The sequence below is a fragment of the Formica exsecta genome, unplaced genomic scaffold, assembly GCF_003651465.1.
Source record: "Formica exsecta isolate Colony F162 unplaced genomic scaffold, ASM365146v1 scaffold122, whole genome shotgun sequence".
Classification (NCBI taxonomy): domain Eukaryota; kingdom Metazoa; phylum Arthropoda; class Insecta; order Hymenoptera; family Formicidae; genus Formica; species Formica exsecta.
The window spans coordinates 100,231-118,997 of record NW_021848556.1 but is presented as its reverse complement, the minus strand read 5'-3'; the positions used below and the strand labels follow the sequence as shown (position 1 = coordinate 118,997).

General features: G+C 36.9%; 1 protein-coding gene and 1 long non-coding RNA gene across 3 annotated transcripts; one reads left to right on the top strand and one right to left on the bottom strand.

Moving 5' to 3' along the window:
• The first annotated feature begins 7 nt into the window (after window positions 1-7).
• LOC115245030 lies at window positions 8-17,033 on the top strand. 2 transcript variants are annotated; one of them, XM_029823104.1, is made up of 3 exons: window positions 8-153; window positions 11,511-13,051; window positions 14,479-17,033. In XM_029823104.1, exons 2-3 carry the CDS (start codon window positions 11,613-11,615, stop codon window positions 14,666-14,668), a joined length of 1,629 nt encoding a protein of 542 aa, XP_029678964.1. In that variant the 5' UTR covers window positions 8-153; window positions 11,511-11,612; the 3' UTR covers window positions 14,669-17,033. The 2 variants fall into 2 exon arrangements, with proteins under 2 accessions (XP_029678964.1, XP_029678955.1); XM_029823095.1 differs by having other exon boundaries at window positions 14,460-17,033.
• On the bottom strand, window positions 1,520-3,869 carry LOC115245044. The gene is made up of 2 exons (XR_003885475.1): window positions 3,418-3,869; window positions 1,520-2,686 (listed from the first exon to the last, which is right to left on the bottom strand). It is a non-coding gene; the product is annotated as an uncharacterized LOC115245044 (long non-coding RNA).
• Window positions 17,034-18,767: the final 1,734 nt, after the last annotated feature.

Here is an 18,767-nt window from a genome sequence, read left to right as displayed (position 1 = left end):
GAATGCCGGCGCGTTGACGCGGATTCCTCTGATTTCGGATGGTCGTCGGGATGCGATCCGGGCATCGGGACGCCGTCCGGACGGATTTCAACGGTTGGCGAACCATCAGGCTGCTCTGACGATCACAGCCGCGTATCTCTCCGTATTTTTCTCGTAAGTAGGAACGCAGCCTCGGGGAGGAAGCTGGGGACTCGCGCCGTGAATCCGGATCGATTCGATATCGAAGTGGTATACCGTTGGAATCGAGTAACCATCGCAGTTTTTTGCGGCCATACAAAGTGCTCTCGATGTAACGGCAGCGTCGGTCGCTTGAAACTTTAGCCCGATGGGAATATTACATTTTTATGTACTTGTTAAAAGTTTTTCGATTCGCGATCTCATTACGATTACTTTTGAGGAACGCGTTTCCTCCAATCTTTTTTTCGACTAGCACTCGAGAAAATTAATTAAGATGGCCTCGGAGAAAGAGAGAAAGAGAGAGAGAGAGAGAGAGAGAGAGAGAGAAATTTAAAGTATATCTAAAAAATGAAGTGGTTTTAATAAATTATGATAAACCAGATTGATTAGTATTTAGAAAGTAAAGAGCGCGATAAATTGCGGAGATATTTTCTAATAATTTTATGCAACAGTGCAACAGAAAAGATATACATATATACAATATATGTAAGCACTTATATTATGTCATTTAGCTTATATAAATAGAGTTTGGCTTATTGCCATTGATTATAAGCGCACGAAACTTTCCACCAAGTATTAACTAAAAACAACGTATTTAAAAGCAGTCTGACGGCGGCAAAACGGGAATTACAAAAGCGCACGACTCTTATCCGCTCCAAGAATTTATCGGCCCGGTATGACCGGTAGCCATGAAATTGACGAAATTCCCGTGATGCAATTAAATATCGATCATTCTCCGACGGTTTCCAACCGACTACCGAAGGAATTACCGTTAAAGCCGATCTCAAGTGACCTCGATCTATCCTTGGCGGATTCTGCATATCATGCGTGCATATTTCGCGCATATTTCTGCGATAACACGCGTGCCTAAGTGATCGATAGTATAAATAGAATACAGAAATATAAGATAAATTCTATGTTTTGGCGTCAGTAAGTCCCACTGTCTTACTATTCGAAAAGAAATTGCGCGAGGGGCATCGATCGACCTTCGCGTTTCCTTTTTATATTTCCTTCGCAGTAAAACTGAGAATCTTTGCAAATGATGTGCATAAGATTTTGTGAATCACACACTACAAATTATGAAAGTGCGTGAAAGCCCGAGGAAAGAGTTAAATGTATGCGCGGTCGCTCGCTCGCGCGATTGTACGCTTTAACGACCCAATTCGTCCGATTTCATTTGACATGAATCGCGAGTGAGGGATTCAATTTCCGTTATCGATAATAATAAATGGGACACGCGATATAGAAATGTAGATATTGTATACGAAATAAATTGGCGTTTTTATACGACACGCGTGATGCGTGTAATCGATAATAAGATTCTACATAACGTGGCCTCGACGTTTTTTTTTTTTGAATGAAAACTCGACAAACAGGCTATCATTTACTGCAATTTTTTAATTCTTATTATCGTATAATAGATATCGATCAATCTTGAACGACAGAAAATATAGAAGAAATTATATATTAATCAAAGTTTATGTATATTAAAAAATATATATTACATGAAATATATAACTTTTCACTCTATTAATTTTGATATATAAGTGGATCAACTTTATCTTGATTAAAATCAAAATCGAAAACAAGGTTCTATTAAATATGAAATTTAGACTATTTTTGTTGAATTATAGTCACAACATAATTTTTTAAATTTCCATGTCACTTTAGATTTGCCGAGCACTCTGTTGATTGGATCGCGTCATATCTATATAATCGTGTCGTAATTTGTTTCGCTACTTCTAATAAGACATGGAAGTCGAGTAATTAATTCAACAGTTCGAAGGATAAGCGCGATCCTCGCGCGCCAGATTGCTGTTCTTACGTGTATAATTCATGCCAGACGCGGACAAAGGAAACAGGTTATAGATTAATAACACATAACAGCGATATAACTCGTCCCTTATAATATTATGGCGCAAGTTATACAGAGATATTATCTCTTTCGAGAGAATTATAATATAGCGCCTGATGTAAGAGCGCCGATGTAACGCTATCGCGATAACTTTGTGTTGTAATCATTCATTGTCAACGGCGCGTGGATGTCACGGATATCAAAAAAATGTCACACGTTTTATATTGACATAGAAAGTTGCGATACACGCCACGTGTATACAACGAAAGAAATATCTGCTAACTAGATCCGCTGAAATTTATTTGAAAACGCCTGCCGAGATTATTAGGCTGTTATCATCGCATCTTCCCAACCATGTATATACAAGGGATTGATGAATGATCAACAAGTCGCGACACGGATTATACATATATATATATTTGTTTGTATATTTTCGATTGTGTCTCTTCTGAGAGAACGATGTGTACGACGTGTAAAGAACCAATATACGCGATCCAGCTGGACCCCCCCCCCCACTCGTCCTCTTCTCGATAACGGTTGTACGATCCAGGTATCGCAACCTGGCATCCCTGATAAAGTCGGTCGTAGCACAGCAGGCACGTCATTAATGTTGCACGTTGCGTCTTCACGGACATCATCGAACAGCACGACAGCCTTTGAAACGCGATATAAATTGACTTTTACAAAAAACGTTGAAAAAGTTTAACTGCTCGAAAATAAGTATGAAATTAACGACAAATTAGCCAAGTATTCTTGATTGTATATCATCAGTTCTCTTGTAATTGACGCTAGTTTATAGTATGCCTATAAATTGTTAGGTAATATTTTATCGCATGATCTATAGTTTTAAGAGAAATTTAACACGGAGAATCATTTTTATAATGTTGAGGGAACATTGTAAAAAAGATTCAAATTGATGTACTATTCATAAATTTAATTAGAATTATGATTTTAATTCCGCTACGCGCTTGATTATATGTGTTAATTGGTTCTCTTCGGCATGTGCTTGGCGCGCGTAATTTTTCTCTCGTTTTCAACTTAATAAATTTCTGTAATTTAATGAAATTTGTCACAATACACTATTCTCTGTCTTTATTATGTTTTTTTTTAGTTTTTAATAGAAATGTCGTTTTTTCGTGACCCATTTCGTCTGCATCTTAAAAAGATCATTAGCTTAAAAAAAGTTTGAAACAATATTATTAAAACTGTGATATAATCTAATGTAAGAGCGCAGTCTCTATAAAATATTTATGGATGCCAATTCTTTTTTAATCTTTTTACAGTTGGGGATTAGAGGTCAAGAAAAAATAATGATATATATATTTAAATTTATATATATTTAATAAAAGTATTTGCATGAGTGCGTGTAAAAGTAGCGTTCTTACCGGTAAAGGACACGGCTGCATCGATAGACACTTTAAAATCAAACACGCACGTGGCATTGTCAGATGGTAGGAAAAAAGCGATCGCTTCGATCCTCCTGTCATCCGAGGCCTTTCGTCGCGGACGATCATTCGGATAAAAGCTCAAGTGGCACCCATGCGTCGAATCAGAGATTGCAACGGCACGAGAGAAGGATCGTGTGTGCAGTTATCCGTCGACGAGATGATGACGTGCGTGCGGCCGGCAATTTAAAGCTGCCATTCGCTTTCTGCGGTGGAGGGAACAACGGCCCCGTTTCGACAATCATTGCGGTGCCGTTAAGCATTTATGTGTAACCCCGGCCTAATTGCCGCGGTATAATGCGAAAAGTAGACTCGCTAAACTGCACACTTATGCGCGAACACGTCGCAGTCGAAAAAAAAAGAGAAAAAGAAAAATAAAAATGAAAACGTGCGATTCGAGATAAAAATGATAATTTATAAATTAAAAAAAAAATATTATACGAAATGTTGAGAAGTAAAGGCATACGATAAAGAATATATAGCGTAGCAATTAAATAAAATAATGATTTGCCTTTTTAATTAATATGCTAAAACATAGTTACGTCCTTTTCTAATCTTTTAAGAAGGACATTTATTATATAATCTAGTTTTCTAAAATTAAAAAAAAAAAAATTATTTGTTTGGAAAGAAACTTCCACCGCATAAAACTCGCTAGAATTTATCGCAACCCGAGGCTGGATATTCCGAGTCTTTGTCGTAAATCGAGAAGTGAAGGAAAACATAATTAGCCAGAGTATAAGTTCTTCGAATTATCATGATTGCGATAAAATTCGAAAAAAAATCGAACGCTGACTCGCGATTGAGATTCGCGAATGTGATCTCATCCCTATACTGTAGACTGTCGGCTACTACTGCAACGGATTCTGTGAAACTCGTTCGGTCCACCGATCCAACAACTTTACGTATCGCTCGCGCGTAAACTTCCCGAGCGCTGTAACTGTACGAGCCATAAGTGATACATAAATTTGCATGAGAATTAACCCCGGCTCGAGCTTTTACGGTATTACTGCTTCAATTTCCGCGCGACGCTGTTAACCGTGGGAGGAATGTCTTCTCGAGAGAGAAAAAAAAGACCACCTTCGCTGTCTAGATGATTTTGAGATGATTATGTAAATACGATACATAAATGATTATTCCATGTGAATTAAATAAATCGCAAAGATTTAAAGAGAGAACTTAGACGAGAATAATAGCTTAAATCGCGAATCGCGAATGTAATATTATAGACGAAATTTTTTATTAAGTACGACATAATAATCTTGAAATAGCAATAGAATATTTGATACCGATAAGTTCCGGAATAAAATGAGAAATACAAGGAGATTTCTTGAAAGATGTATAAAGCTAATTTGATGTGGCATACATATTCTGCCATTGTTCCGTTATTTAATTTACTCGAGTTCAGAGATTGAAATCTTAAACTGACTTAATCCAAGAGGATATTTTCTCGAATCATAATAAATTTTTTTTGTAAAGTGATTACCGATTTAAAAAAAAAAAACAGCTATTTGGGTTTATGTAAAAATTTATACATGTACAGGATTATCGAATACGAACTCGATGTTAAAATTGACGATAGAATATCCAATACAGCAAATAATTACAAGGCTACTCAATAAATAATTAATTATAACCTTGCTAATTCCCATTTTTCATCATAAAAATTTTATCAACTTTTTTATAAAAAATTTGTTTTGAGAATTAAAACTTTTAACAATATATAATTTTGAACGGAAAATATAATCTTTCTACAATGCTACAGTGTAGGATAGTACATTTTTAAAATAAATTCTTTTCACAATTTTAACTATAATTTTCTCAAAATATTGTCTTGATAAAATATTTGTGTGATTGGAATCGTGTTGAGCATAAAAGAAAGCTTATGAGGAATGATTATTACTTCCCTAGGGTAATTTTCTTAAATGTGCTATCAACGTTAATATTTGATTCTTTCCTCATATAATAATATTGCGAGCATTAACATCTTTAAAAAATACATGAATTGTTCATTATTTTACTATGTGCTCTCAGAAGACGTCTAAGTATTATTTCCTTGAAAGATATAAATATGTAATATTGAAGATTTTTTTGGGACGTATAAGTCGCAAATTGCAGTATGTAAATGTGCATATTTACACGGAATAAACGTTCAGTTTTATTTACATAATAATTTTCGAGAAAAAATCCCGTTTGTACTTGCGCGAATTATTCTCCTTTATTATCTTCGAATGCTATTAATCATTCGATTCTATCGTTACGGCAGCTCCGAAGGAATCATTATCGGTCATACCAACGCCGAGCCAATGTTTACGCCGTGCGATGACGCTCATGATAATTACGTTTACGATGAGTCGTTCGAGAATTAATCGTCGCGTTTAGTTATCTGTCTCGCATCTGATACACCAAGCCAACATTATACGCCATAATGTGTCGCATATGTAAAACACAAGCCGAGAAGCCGAGCCGACAACACCCAAGGCAGCTCGCGCTCGCGCGCCGCGTCGAATCGAGAGTTCACGCTACGCGCGATACGCACGCACACGCGTGAATTGCAGGTCGCGGTATATATATGCAATCTCATCGCATACCACAGACAAAGTTGCTATATCTCGCCCTCGAATCGCCAAGGATCGGCGCGACGGAGACGAGGCTGGTGAAATCGCCCGCGTCACTCCGAACTCTATACTCCTCCTTCTCTTTTATCTCTCCTCCCTCTCCCCCTCGTTCTCGTCGTACAATTAGGGTTAATTAGCACGCGTAAGCGAGAAATCGCAATTGGAGCAGGCGAGCGTATACGAAGCGGTTGTAACAACGGTAGCAGCATCATATTCGCTCTCTCTACTCGACTTTCCACAAAATCGTTGGATCTTCGCTGGACTGCGTCATTATTCCTTCTGTCTTTCTCTAGCGCAAGCATTGGAACCGGTCTAATTTCGATGAGAGTTCAACTCCCTGAGGCTATATACAGAGTAGGTACAAAAGAATGGACGAGGCGTAAAGTAACGCGACATCAAAAAATGCAAACGCTATTCGCGAGTGAGATTATTGTGATGTTACGAAACGGAAGAGAATCTTTTGATCGTATTTTTTTTTTTGTAGAACATAGATATAAATTATATATATTTATAAAAAAATTGTCTCTTTCGAAAATTTCTATTTTCGTTGCCGATAAAGACATGTAAATTACAATTTTGGTTTGCAAGGAATTTTTTATTATTATCGCGCCAAGTAATAGTCAACGTTTATAATGCTTGAGATCACTTTCATACGCCTAAGTGATCACATCGTGTACGAACTCGTCGAAAGTATGTCGTAGGGGCTATTATATCGAGTCGCCTCGATACGTCGTGAAATTCTAAAGCTCCACATCATCATCAGCAGCAGTTATTGTCAATTTAAATAATATACCGACGAGATCTCTCTCGCCCGCGCTGGATAAGCTCCTTTAACGCTCCTCTTTGTTGAATAACGTCTTTCTCTATGGCATGGCTAGCGATGAAAGAAGAAATTGCGGAGGCGCAGCGGCGTTACGTAAGACGCGGAATGCAGATGCAACTCGCGTTCGGATAAACTTTTAATACCGAGATTAGTATCTATCGTGATATTATTATATGTGATACGAACAAACGATGGAGAAAAGGTGTCGAAACCGAAAGGTGCCATTCCATTTTCTGTGACCGAAATGAAAATTTACGTCTACAGATATTTATAGGAGACTTGTTTCATCTCAGATTGTATTGTAGTTTTAATAATATTGTTTAAATTTTTTTTAATTTGTCATGTGCGATTTAATCAAGCGAATCGAGCTCATATTTGCTCCGATAAAGAGAAGTGCCAAATAATTTATATCGGTCTTGATATCTTCTCTTTATATCCGGAATATCGCAAAGATTTCGCGAGAATTTCCAGAGTGATTAAAATCTGAATGATTCGAAAATCGAGGATCAATTTTTCTCTCTCTGCCGCAGAATCCAGCTGGCAATATCATCATCGGCTGTGACTCAGCTGCCGTATCTCGCAACATTGTCGAATAATTTATCGTCGATTAACGTAAGCGGATAGAGATATATCGACGCGGGAGAGATTTTATTGTGCAAAGGTGCTTACACGCGCGGGATAAACGCAGCTGTTATTTTTTTTTTTTTTTTTGCGAGAAAGGCAAGAGATTGGCGGGAATGTGTCTTTTAATCGAGAGCCTTGGAATGCAATTACGATCGCAACAAAGATGCATATTTATGTATTCGGCGACGCGTCGCGATTATATTGATGCGCACAATTAGATACGAACAAATTAATTTTTCAATAGGATCTTATATTGGCGATCTTGAGTTCGCGGATATAGCACGCGTTATCACGCGTTTGTGATGTGGCTGATTAGATAGAAAAGAATGTAGACATTTATTTTTTGCACTTAGCGTTTAGCGTAAGTATGTTGCGTCATTGTGGCTCGACGTTTGAATTCCTTGAATCAGAGAACATTTGTCATTTTTTTANTATTTCTATTAATACAAATATATATTTATATATTTTATACTGTGTAATGTGACGAATATTACTTAGAAAGAAATGAATATAACTATTCTTTTTTTTTTTAATTTTCAATACTTAGATTATATTTTTATTCTTATAAAATGATTAAAATAAATTTTTTTATTTAATGAAATTATTTATTTAATGAAATTTGGAAAAATACTCAAATTTTAGAGACTTATAGCCATAAGAATTATAATAATTATAATTATAATATCTATGTATGTATGTATTTCTTTGATGTTACCAATTTTTTTCATAAAAAAAATAGTTTTATTTAAAAATGTATATATAATTAATTGAAAATGGAAAAGAGAAAAAGAGAGAATTTATCTTTCCGATCTATTTTCTAGTAAACACTAAAGGAATGCGTCTCTCTCGCAATGTTATTGTTTTGTTATATACATATATCTGGCGAGACACGAGACACTACGCGGCGCGCGGCTCTGATAAACAAATCAGAGCCTCTGATTTGTTTACATTCGACACTTTCATGTGTGACATCTCGGTAACAAGATCTCACGTCTAGCACGGAGAACGCGTGGTAAGAATATAAATCTCTAAGCTCCAATATTTTGTATTTTTCCAAAATTAACTGTTACTCGACTGTTTAAGCAATAAAAATAATGGCTCTCGTGGTCATTAAAACACTATATGCATATCTCTTATTTTAATCTCATAAAATAATTAAATTAACCTAAATGTCAATGAAACTGTAGATCATTTGATTGAACAAGTTTTGATATTCAATACCAAAGTTGATTATTGCGATTAATATCCGACTAATATCCTTGAGCTTATCTCGAAAAATGTTATTTTTTATCTTATTTTTCTTTTCAAAAAGATATAGATTCTTGCTAATGGTAAGGAGATATTATTGGGATAAGACGTGGTTATCCTGTCAAAAAGTTTCTACTGATCAAAATTGGTTATGAAGCGACATTTGTTTGTTCTTTTCGTAAAATAGAAGTACCAGGAAGAAGCGAGTCGAACCCTGCATAATCACATTTTCGGCTCGTTATTAACCTCCTTTCTCTCAATTTCGTTAACGCCGGTTGTCTCGCTCGTAATATCAGCTTGTGAATCCCAACGTTGATCCTACATAAATGTCCGTTCAAAGTGCGTGTCTAATTCCCGCTTAAGTTTGTTCCAGGCCATTTTCGGGCGCGCTAATCTTAATCGATCTAACATCAACTCATTATTTCGAGCTATAAACATTTTTCTGGACTCATAATTTAAAAACATGCAATTTTAATGTTTGTTAATTCATATTAAATGCGCGAATAATAAATGCAACAAGGAATATTAGGATAATAAAGTCTTATCTTAAAAATTTTTGTTCCATCCAAAAATTCCTGAAGAAATTCAAACGTCTTCGTAAGAAAAAAATCTCGCGAAAGAAAGAGATTTAAAAAAATTTTTTTTTTTAGTAAACATAGACTCGCAGGTAAATGAAAGGGTTATATTGCGAGAGATACGAGCGCGTTCTTTCCGCGCAATTTGCGTTTCGGTCGACCCATCGTTGCGCCGAGATTGCTAATTAAGGTAACGATAAGAACGGGGTCTGAATTAAACGGAGGCGGCATTGCACGCCGCACTTTTGCGACGCAATTACATGACTATAGTTTATCGGATTACTCGGTGCATGTAGATTAAACAAATCCACGCTAATTAGCGATCCTCTCGATCGCTTAACTTAGTACCGGGGCCAGATTGTGTGAGAATCGCGCAAGAAAGTAGCACAAATCTGGAGCTTAGACATTTTCGGGATTTAATCGCCCGGTATAATTACGCTTACGATCAGCATCAAGATATTGTGCGAATGAATAGAACGTTTCATCGCGAAGTTACATTATCTTGAAGAACATATCTTCTCCCATCCCTTCGCCTAACAATATATATATATATATATCACATAAAAATATATATATATATATATATATATATATGTACATATTCTCGAGTTACGAAAATTGGAAAGGATTAATAATGATGTTCTCGTATGTTTTAATTAGATATATGTCGTAAGATCTTTGTTAGATATAAACTCTCTCTTTTTAATAATTAATAGTCTTTAATAACCAAGTGTCAGTGCGCGTCTAAATATGTATTATCATCACTGAGTATATTTAAATAATATCGATATATAAAAACTACGAAACTCTTTATATTTCGAAATAAGTAAATAATTTAATTTAAAGAGGGAGAGAAAGAAAAATTATGAAAAAGATCTTTATTTAAGAAAAAGTTATCTTTAATATATATTTAACTTAATCTCTCTAGTTTATTTATCTCTTATGGTCTTATCTTTGCTTTTCTCTGTTCGGAGAAAATATTGTATTAAAAATTACAATATAATTTTTGTAATCGTGGAGATTATCTTAACATTATAAAAGAAAGCACAATAATATTATGTACCTATTTTATATTGTATTTAAAAAAAAGGAATTTTCTCGTGTACACTGAAAGAAAATTAGTTTTATGTGTGTTTTTTCAATACATTTCTATACTGTTTATTGATGGAATTTAAATTAACATATAGACACACCATAAAGGGAAATAACTTTCATTCTATTAAAAATGAAATTCTCTCACGAAGCATTACAAATCCGACGAATGGTAAAACGTCCCTGGCAAAATCTTTATAGAAAATCCTAGGTCGCGGTCGAGCCTGATCCTGAAAGTCGCCATCATCGCTTAGGTTGAGAGAAGGGAGGGAAGAGAAGGGCAGGAGGCCTCCCGAGGTGATCAGGAAGGGAGGAGGTTAGATGGAGCGAGGTGCAAAAGATGAAAAACAGTTTGCCATCAGCATAACCGGTTCCACGTATCTCCGAACTGGTATCGCTTTCTCTCTCTCTCTCTCTCTCTCTCTCTCTCTCTCTCTTTCTCTCTTTCTCTCGATGCTCGATCCGGCCCCAACGGAGTTTCGCCCGACAGGGTCTCTCGCTTTTCTGATGATAGTCGGGTACTGGCTACCGGTGACGGGTGTCCTTATACAGTTAAGGACGTTATCTCGTCTCCTGCCCCAAATTCCGTCGGCGATTCTATCGCGAATTATTTCGTCCCTAGATAAATTTGTGAACAAATCTCATCCGCTCTACTACATCTCTTCGAAAATAATGATCCTCTGACATTGTAGCCGAAAAATCGTGACGATGATTCAATAAGAGTAAATACGTATTTCACATGGAACTTTTAGTTAAGATTAATTGGTCTATATATACATCTAAAAAATCTATTAGATCTAAAATAATATAATTTTTGAATTATTTGCAATTCTTTTTATGGTGAAATATTACAGCACGTGAATACAAGCTTGCATTGAAGTCTCAAGCGGCATTGAAATAACTCGCATTAAATCTTATCGATATCTACACGATAAAAGTGAAATATATATTTCACCAGTTCAAATAGATTATATCTCTTTATGAGATATCAACTATAAAAACTGCCGATACCAGTCAATTTTTTATACTCCAATCGACGAAACCTCATTGTTGCAGACTCAGCTCGAGGAGAACACGGTTAAGTGAGGGGGAGGGGGGGACGGGGTTTCAGCGATTCCACGTCATATAGGCAAGTAAGTTCCCGGGAGAATCAGCGGTATGACGACGATACAGAGCTGCGGCGGCAGCTCTTCAAGGTGTGCGAGGCGCGCCTTCGTCTTCGTGTTCGCCTGGGGCCTGTTGATGATCGCGGCAGTGCAGTTCCGCCACCTGGAGAACAGGGCGCTACGCCAAGATGGCGGTCCCACGGCCGAGGAGAGCGTCGGCGGCAACCTGGCAGAGGTCGATGGCACTGGCGGCGAACGTGGCACGAGTGGAATTGCCTCGGCAAAACTGGGTTTGTCCCGATACCTTCTACAGAGATCATCGTTGGGCGGTGATCTCTCCAACGGTGCCTTGCTGACTACCCTAACGACTCTGAGGAACCGCCTGGAAACATCGACGAGAAACCCGCTTGAGCTGGAACCGTTGCTGGACAAACGACCTGTCAAGTCCGAGCAGCAGCTGATCGAGGAGATCGCCGAGAAGATACCTAGCCTACCGCTGAGCGACTGGATCAGGAACAGTAAATTAACGAAGCGGGCCAACGATAGCTGCGCGCGATATCCGCAGATCTACGATCTCGAGTTCAACAATTTCTACTGGCAGACGCTACGAACTAATAACGGCACGTTCCAATTCTTCGGCGCGTTCTATGATAATCGACGATTGTCTAAGATCGGGCCAGCAGTGAGAATTGTTGGTATGATTGACCGTATCGAGCCGACTGTCAAGACGTACTGCCAGCTGTGGTACGAAAATGAGAGCGAACCCAGGATCGTTGAGACCCTTGAATATAAGTATATCTGGTATCCCAAGTGGGGCAATTACAAGCAGGGTATCTATCAACCGTATGTGATAGCGTGCAGGGTGCCGCCGCAAGCCTCCGGCAGACCGCCGTCATCCGTCTCCGTGGTCGAGAAGCGTTGCGACACGGCCACCAATCATCTCCGGGTGATCTACAACAAACCCGAGCGCAAGAAGGACTTTGCCGTGTGCGTGAAGGGCCTGGACTTTTTGCACGAAGATCTGTCGGTACGGTTAGTCGAGTGGATCGAGCTCATCAGTCTGCTGGGCGCCGACAAGATCTACTTCTACGAGCTACAGGTGCACCCGAACGTGACCAAGGTGCTACAGCACTATCAGCGGCTCGGTATGGTACACGTGACCCCGTTGACCCTACCGGGTGGTCAGCCGAACGTGCCGGCCTTCCAGCACATGTATCTCACGAAAAAGACCAATCACAAGCGGCAGAACGAGTTGATACCGTACAACGATTGTCTCTACAAGCATATGTACGAGTACGAGTACATCGCGCTGCTGGACGTCGACGAGGTCATCATGCCCGTGAAGGACGCGACCTGGCAGGAACTGATGCGCCGGGTGCTGCCCAAGGCCCTGCAGATACGGAACGAGACCCGCGCCTCGTACAACGTGAGGAATGTCTACTTCCTAGACGACCTACTGCACTCTCACGGTTACTTCAAGGACATACCCAAGTAAGTATAAGGTTTCTACTTTCACGCGCGGTTCCGCCGCCCGTGAAGGGAACGCGAAGGCGGATGGCCTGCACGTTGGTTATCCGTGTCACGGTTCTTTTCTTTCGGCGGATTAACATAAAAATTTGCGCGATCGCGAAGAAAGAATAGAGAAAGTTTACAATAAATAGCAAATAAGAGTTTATTTCTCGAGAAAAAACGTGCAATAATTTTTATAGAAATACATTTTTATATTATTAGAAGAAAAGGGCATTAACCGCACACATAAATCTCTTGAGAATCGACATATTTCTATTTCTCTTCTTCAAAGTACTTCAAAATATATGTATATTTATTAATTATTTGACATAATTTACTGAAATCTGTCTTGTTTTTATTCATATCTTTATTATTTTATTACAATGCGATTAAAAAAAAATTAGATTAAAATGTTCAATCTTGTGTTTTATATTAATATCGATACAATTTAATATTTTTTGTTTTGAGAAACATTGATTCCAAAAATTGATAAATATTATTGTTTGCTTGTATTTATTTTTTATAAATGCCTTGAATATTTCAGTTTTAGAAGATAAAAACATATTTTTAAAAATATCTATTTTTATACGTAAATCAGAAAAAAATATTATTTTATTTTAAAGTCGACAAATTTGTATAATTCAATACTTTATTGTGAAAGTATTCTCTTTTATATTTTTATTATATTTTCATAGTTTTTATATGTGTACGTGTGAATATGTATCGGTTTTAGAAGAATCAATATCTCACACAGATCTCAATTTCCGCTTGATTAAAAAAAACACGAAACAATATTATCAAAACTGTAATATAATTCGGCAAGGATTAGTTTTTAAGTACGTATCTAACAAATATGTTTAAAGTTTCAGCTAGAGATCTTCAAACAAAATAATACGTTGATTTTCGTACTATTTTTTTTTTGTATATTTTCACTCATTTTTGCGGTTAATGTCGAATATTTATCTTTAGGAGGAAAATTATGCTTTAATTTTTGTATTGATGTTAAAGTCGCTGAAACAATTAACTTTGGTAGTTAAAAATTGAGGCCGTCAGAATTTTATTTCAAGAAAATCAACTTTAAATTTATATAGAGAGTCTCTACTCTTAGTGAAATCTTTTTCTCTTTCTCTACGATTAATCTCGCTATATATTTTCTACTAATATTTTCTAAGAAATCTCGTAATAGTAAAAGTGTCGAAAGAACTTTTCAACTTGAAACATTACTGCAGTCAGTTTCGCTACGAGAAAATTAGTTTCGTTATTTCAAATTCATAATTGGATTTCATATGGAGTCAGATCGTTCTTTCTCTTTGATCTTTATTAGCCTTTTCCATGAAATATCGAAGTCCGCGATAACCGCGTATCCCTGATACGAGAATCCTCCTCGTAGGTATATGCATATGCTGCAGCACGTGTACCGCTCGAAGAACTTCACCAAGCCGAACCAGTACATCAAGTGTTTCCACAATCCGGAAAGGGTGGTCACCTTGCATAATCACTTCCCGCTTGCGTGCCTGGGCGCCGGTTGCACCAGCTACCCCATCGAGACCGAGGACGCGCAGCTGCAGCACTATCGTGCCGATTGCGTGCGATCGTTGAAGAAGACCTGCGTGGAATACCGGGAGAATAGCGTGATAGATACGACGATATGGCGTTATAAGAACAAACTAATCGGCAGAGTCACCGACACGCTGAAGACACTCGGTTTCTTCGGTTCGAGATAGCGATCGGAGATCGATCTCTCCTTCCCTTTTTTCTTTCACTTTCCTGTGAAGTTTTGATCGATCTCCGCGAAAGGGAGGTCTGGCTCGTGCTGCGCGGAACGAGGCGAAGAAATTAATCAGAGCGGGAGATAATTACCGGCGAAGCTTGATCGTGGAGATTTAATCGAGGAGATAATCGAGATCGGTGTAATCGTTAAAGTGGACGCGTTTCTAGTGACATCATGTAATATCGTGTCTTGATCGTTCATATATACGTGTGAGAAGGATCTGTTGATAGCGCCAAGAGTGTGCATATCTTATATCCGGAACGACAAGATACGCGAGCCTTACTAAAGATGTAGAATATTCGGGGAACTCGTTATGTTGGCTGAAAAATAATACCGCGTTCTCGTGAAAGATAAACGTGAGGTTCACGTCGAGATTGAATTCTTGCTATGGCTTTTTGTTGAAGTTGACGAATCTATCCAAAAACTGTCGAGGATGAATACGTATTCCGGCAAATCGTAAGCGAGCGCAAAAAACTATTACACTCGATTTTATGCATGAGTTTCATCAATACGGTAGTTTTCGGATATCCCGTTAAACCAGCAAAGTTATTTCCAAACCGAATGTAATTCCGGCTCGATTTGTATCGAGCAAATTTTCGTTCTACGCGACGAGCCGATTACGTTCGCGAGAAAACTGCACAGTATTCTTTTTCTTTTTTTGTGTAAATAATTTCTTCTAAGTCTCCTTTCTATATATGCTCAATATATATAATACGAAGTCTGCGATCGATAGCCATAGCGAACAGCTGTAACAGATCGGGGAACGTATACATACGGTTGTGCGTGACTTTAGATTTGATAATAAAATCAAAGGACGTGAATTTGAAAAATTATACTCTCTTTAATAATGAGTATAAAAAAGTACACTAAAAAAATATGAGAGATATATAAAAAAATACGTTTTATTATATATTACGTTACATCAAAATGTAAATGCAAGTATGATAAAATATATTGGTTTGTTAATTCTCCTTTTATTATATTAATGCAAGTATAGTATGATAATATATATATATATAATTTTTTTTCTTTTTTTAACGTAATTATCCTTTTAGGGATGGTTGTTGAGAAATGTATTGTCATACCGTTCCGACGACTGAAACGCTGTGAGGTGTAAACACTCGTATTAATTAAGGCTACTGTTAATAAGTCTTCCGCAGCCGCGAAGCGATCTATTTTTCGTAGATAGAAACCGGAAACTGTCTGAATTATATTATTGTACGCATGAAATAAAAAAAATAAGTTGTATGATAAGCTATATTAGGTACAAAAAAATAATACAATGGCCGCTGATTACATATATAATATTATGTATGTAATTACAAAATTTTATTTTATGTTTCGATATTTTTGAACATTTTGCCTATCTTTTTATATTTAGATATTTGCATCTTGATATTTGCGCCGACGCTGTTAGAACATTCGAAATATTCGTAACTTGTGCAAGTTTTAACTAAATATTTCAAAATAGGGGTTGTATATTGATCTTTATCGACCGCTTCGCGATTTTGGAGGACTTCTTTCTTTCCTTATGGTAAACCTCGATCGCTTTCTGCGCGATGAGAATCGATCGCATTTTACGACTCGACGCGTAAAGTATCGCTCGTAAAAGCAAGAAGGCGATTCACGTTGCACCATGAGACACGGATCGATATAAAGGGGACCATTGTAGATAAGAGTCAATAAGAGTCGTAAGAGAGTTGGCGCGCATGAGACGCGATTAGCCTACACGTGAAAATAAAATCATATTGTACTCTTTCTGAAGCGAATGTGTACGTCACCTTTTTCGAGCGTAAAGTAAATGAAAAGTGGTTAGTGCCTTTCAATTGATATGTGTTATTATAATTTAATTATAAACATGAGTCTTGTATGCACTTTTTCGCTGCCGTAATATGAAGATTAAACATAATATTATCGTATGATAATACAATCTTACATATACATACAAGCGAACGTTTTTTCAGCGTTAATGTTGACTAGAAAAATGGTCAAGCGCGACTGTAATATTGAAATAAAATTAAAGCAAATTAATTGACTTATGTCAAAAAAGGAGAACTACTCTTCAAATTTTGAGAAAGTCAGACTGAATTTTTAGCGTGACTAATACGCGCTGTTTTACACGACGAAAATCTCTCACTTGCTGTAATAATTCTTTGTACATATGTCTCCGAAATATGAAAGATGATTTAAAAAGAATATAAACACGCATTTCTTGTATATCTCTAAACATCCTATAAATGATTATACATGGTAAAAAAATCTCTTTCGCATTTCGTATATTGTTATAGCAATCTCTAATCATTTGTCCTAAGTCTTATTAAAAATTGAGAAATGATCGAGCAATTTCGACTGTTGTAGAAAGATAATATCCGATACCAATCTTACTTTTACTTTTTACTGTTGCATGAAAAAGCGATGCTGAAGACTACAATATTGCAAGAATGGACAATGTCGGAGTCAATTTAGGGAATTGTTAAAAGAAATCTTTGCTCAAAATTGACTGAAAAATTCATAATTTTTGAGACACCACGTGTAGATCGGTCGACGCTCGACATGTGTCGAGATAATCGATGGCGATTGCAATATGAGCGCCTGTCAACCGGACAGTGTATCTCTCTCGATGACGTATGGCATCGAGAAAGAGAGAGACCTGAATACACGCACTCTATTTTGACAGTTTCACATTGATCAATGGATCGTTTACTGTTTACTTTATTCACTTAAAAATTTTCAGGAACATTTCAACAATTCTCGGCGCACAGCATTATAATTCTGCGAAAATAAGATCTAGCTCAAGTAAGTCAACTTTTGAAATAAAAAGCAGTTGATCAGCAGCATCTTGAGCATAAATTAAGAGAATATTACATAAGTTATAAAACGATATGATTTTTTAAATTAATTTTAATTCCAGCCGCATTCTTTATTAATTCATTGTTTATTCTTTCATAATTCTTTTATTTTATTTTTATATATTTGTTAAATTAAGAAAATGTTTTTAAAAAGCTATTATTTTTAATGAGAAAATATTATTATTTTTATAAATTTTCATTCATATTTCGTACTCGTTACAAAGCGTTCAATCTGCTGAGTGCCAACTGAAATTCCTTTGCCGACTGATAATACTGCAGCAGTTAATCTCCAATAAAATTGTAGACACCGATAAATCAGGTGGCTGGAGATAATCAATCGACGAGTAACCTTTCGAAAGTATCGCCGGTCGATCTCTCGTTATTTTTCTATTACAAACAGGAAATTTAATTTAACGTAAAATTTTCACACGTTATAAATCAAATTCTAATATTTCCTTGTTTCGAAAAAGCATCACAATTCGTGCAAAGATATCCGTGAGAACTTTTATTATTTTCCGCTCTCGAGCTGCATCGATCTCGCGCGCAGACAGAAAAATTGTTGATTTTTCAGCGATTATCTCCGATTTTCGATGATTCACGCGAAACGGGTACGCAAATCTCATCGATATACCCTATGCGCTTCTCTTTGTAAATATAACCGTTACTAAAAATAAAAGCCGTCCTCCCGTTACCGGCTTCGCGTTCGCGACGTGCCATTCCGTCCATGTCGCCACAGGCGAATTTACATGATCGATGACCTCATGTTTATTCATGTTAACCTCCGTAACGGTCCAATTAATACACGCCCCACCGCTATTTACTGGATATATACTCGCACCGGTGCCATCGGCGATCGCCTTTATGCGAACGATATTGCATTATTCGTCACCGTCGAGATTCTCATCGAGGCATCGTATTTTTACCCGCGTTTTTTGCGAACATAATTATGTCGAGATGGATAAAAAACAAATTTAATTTTTAGAAATTTGTTGGCAAAGATATTTAAATATAATTCTCCAAAAATCTTATTAAAATCAATACAATTTTTTATATTAGAGAATGTTTATTTAATTTCGTT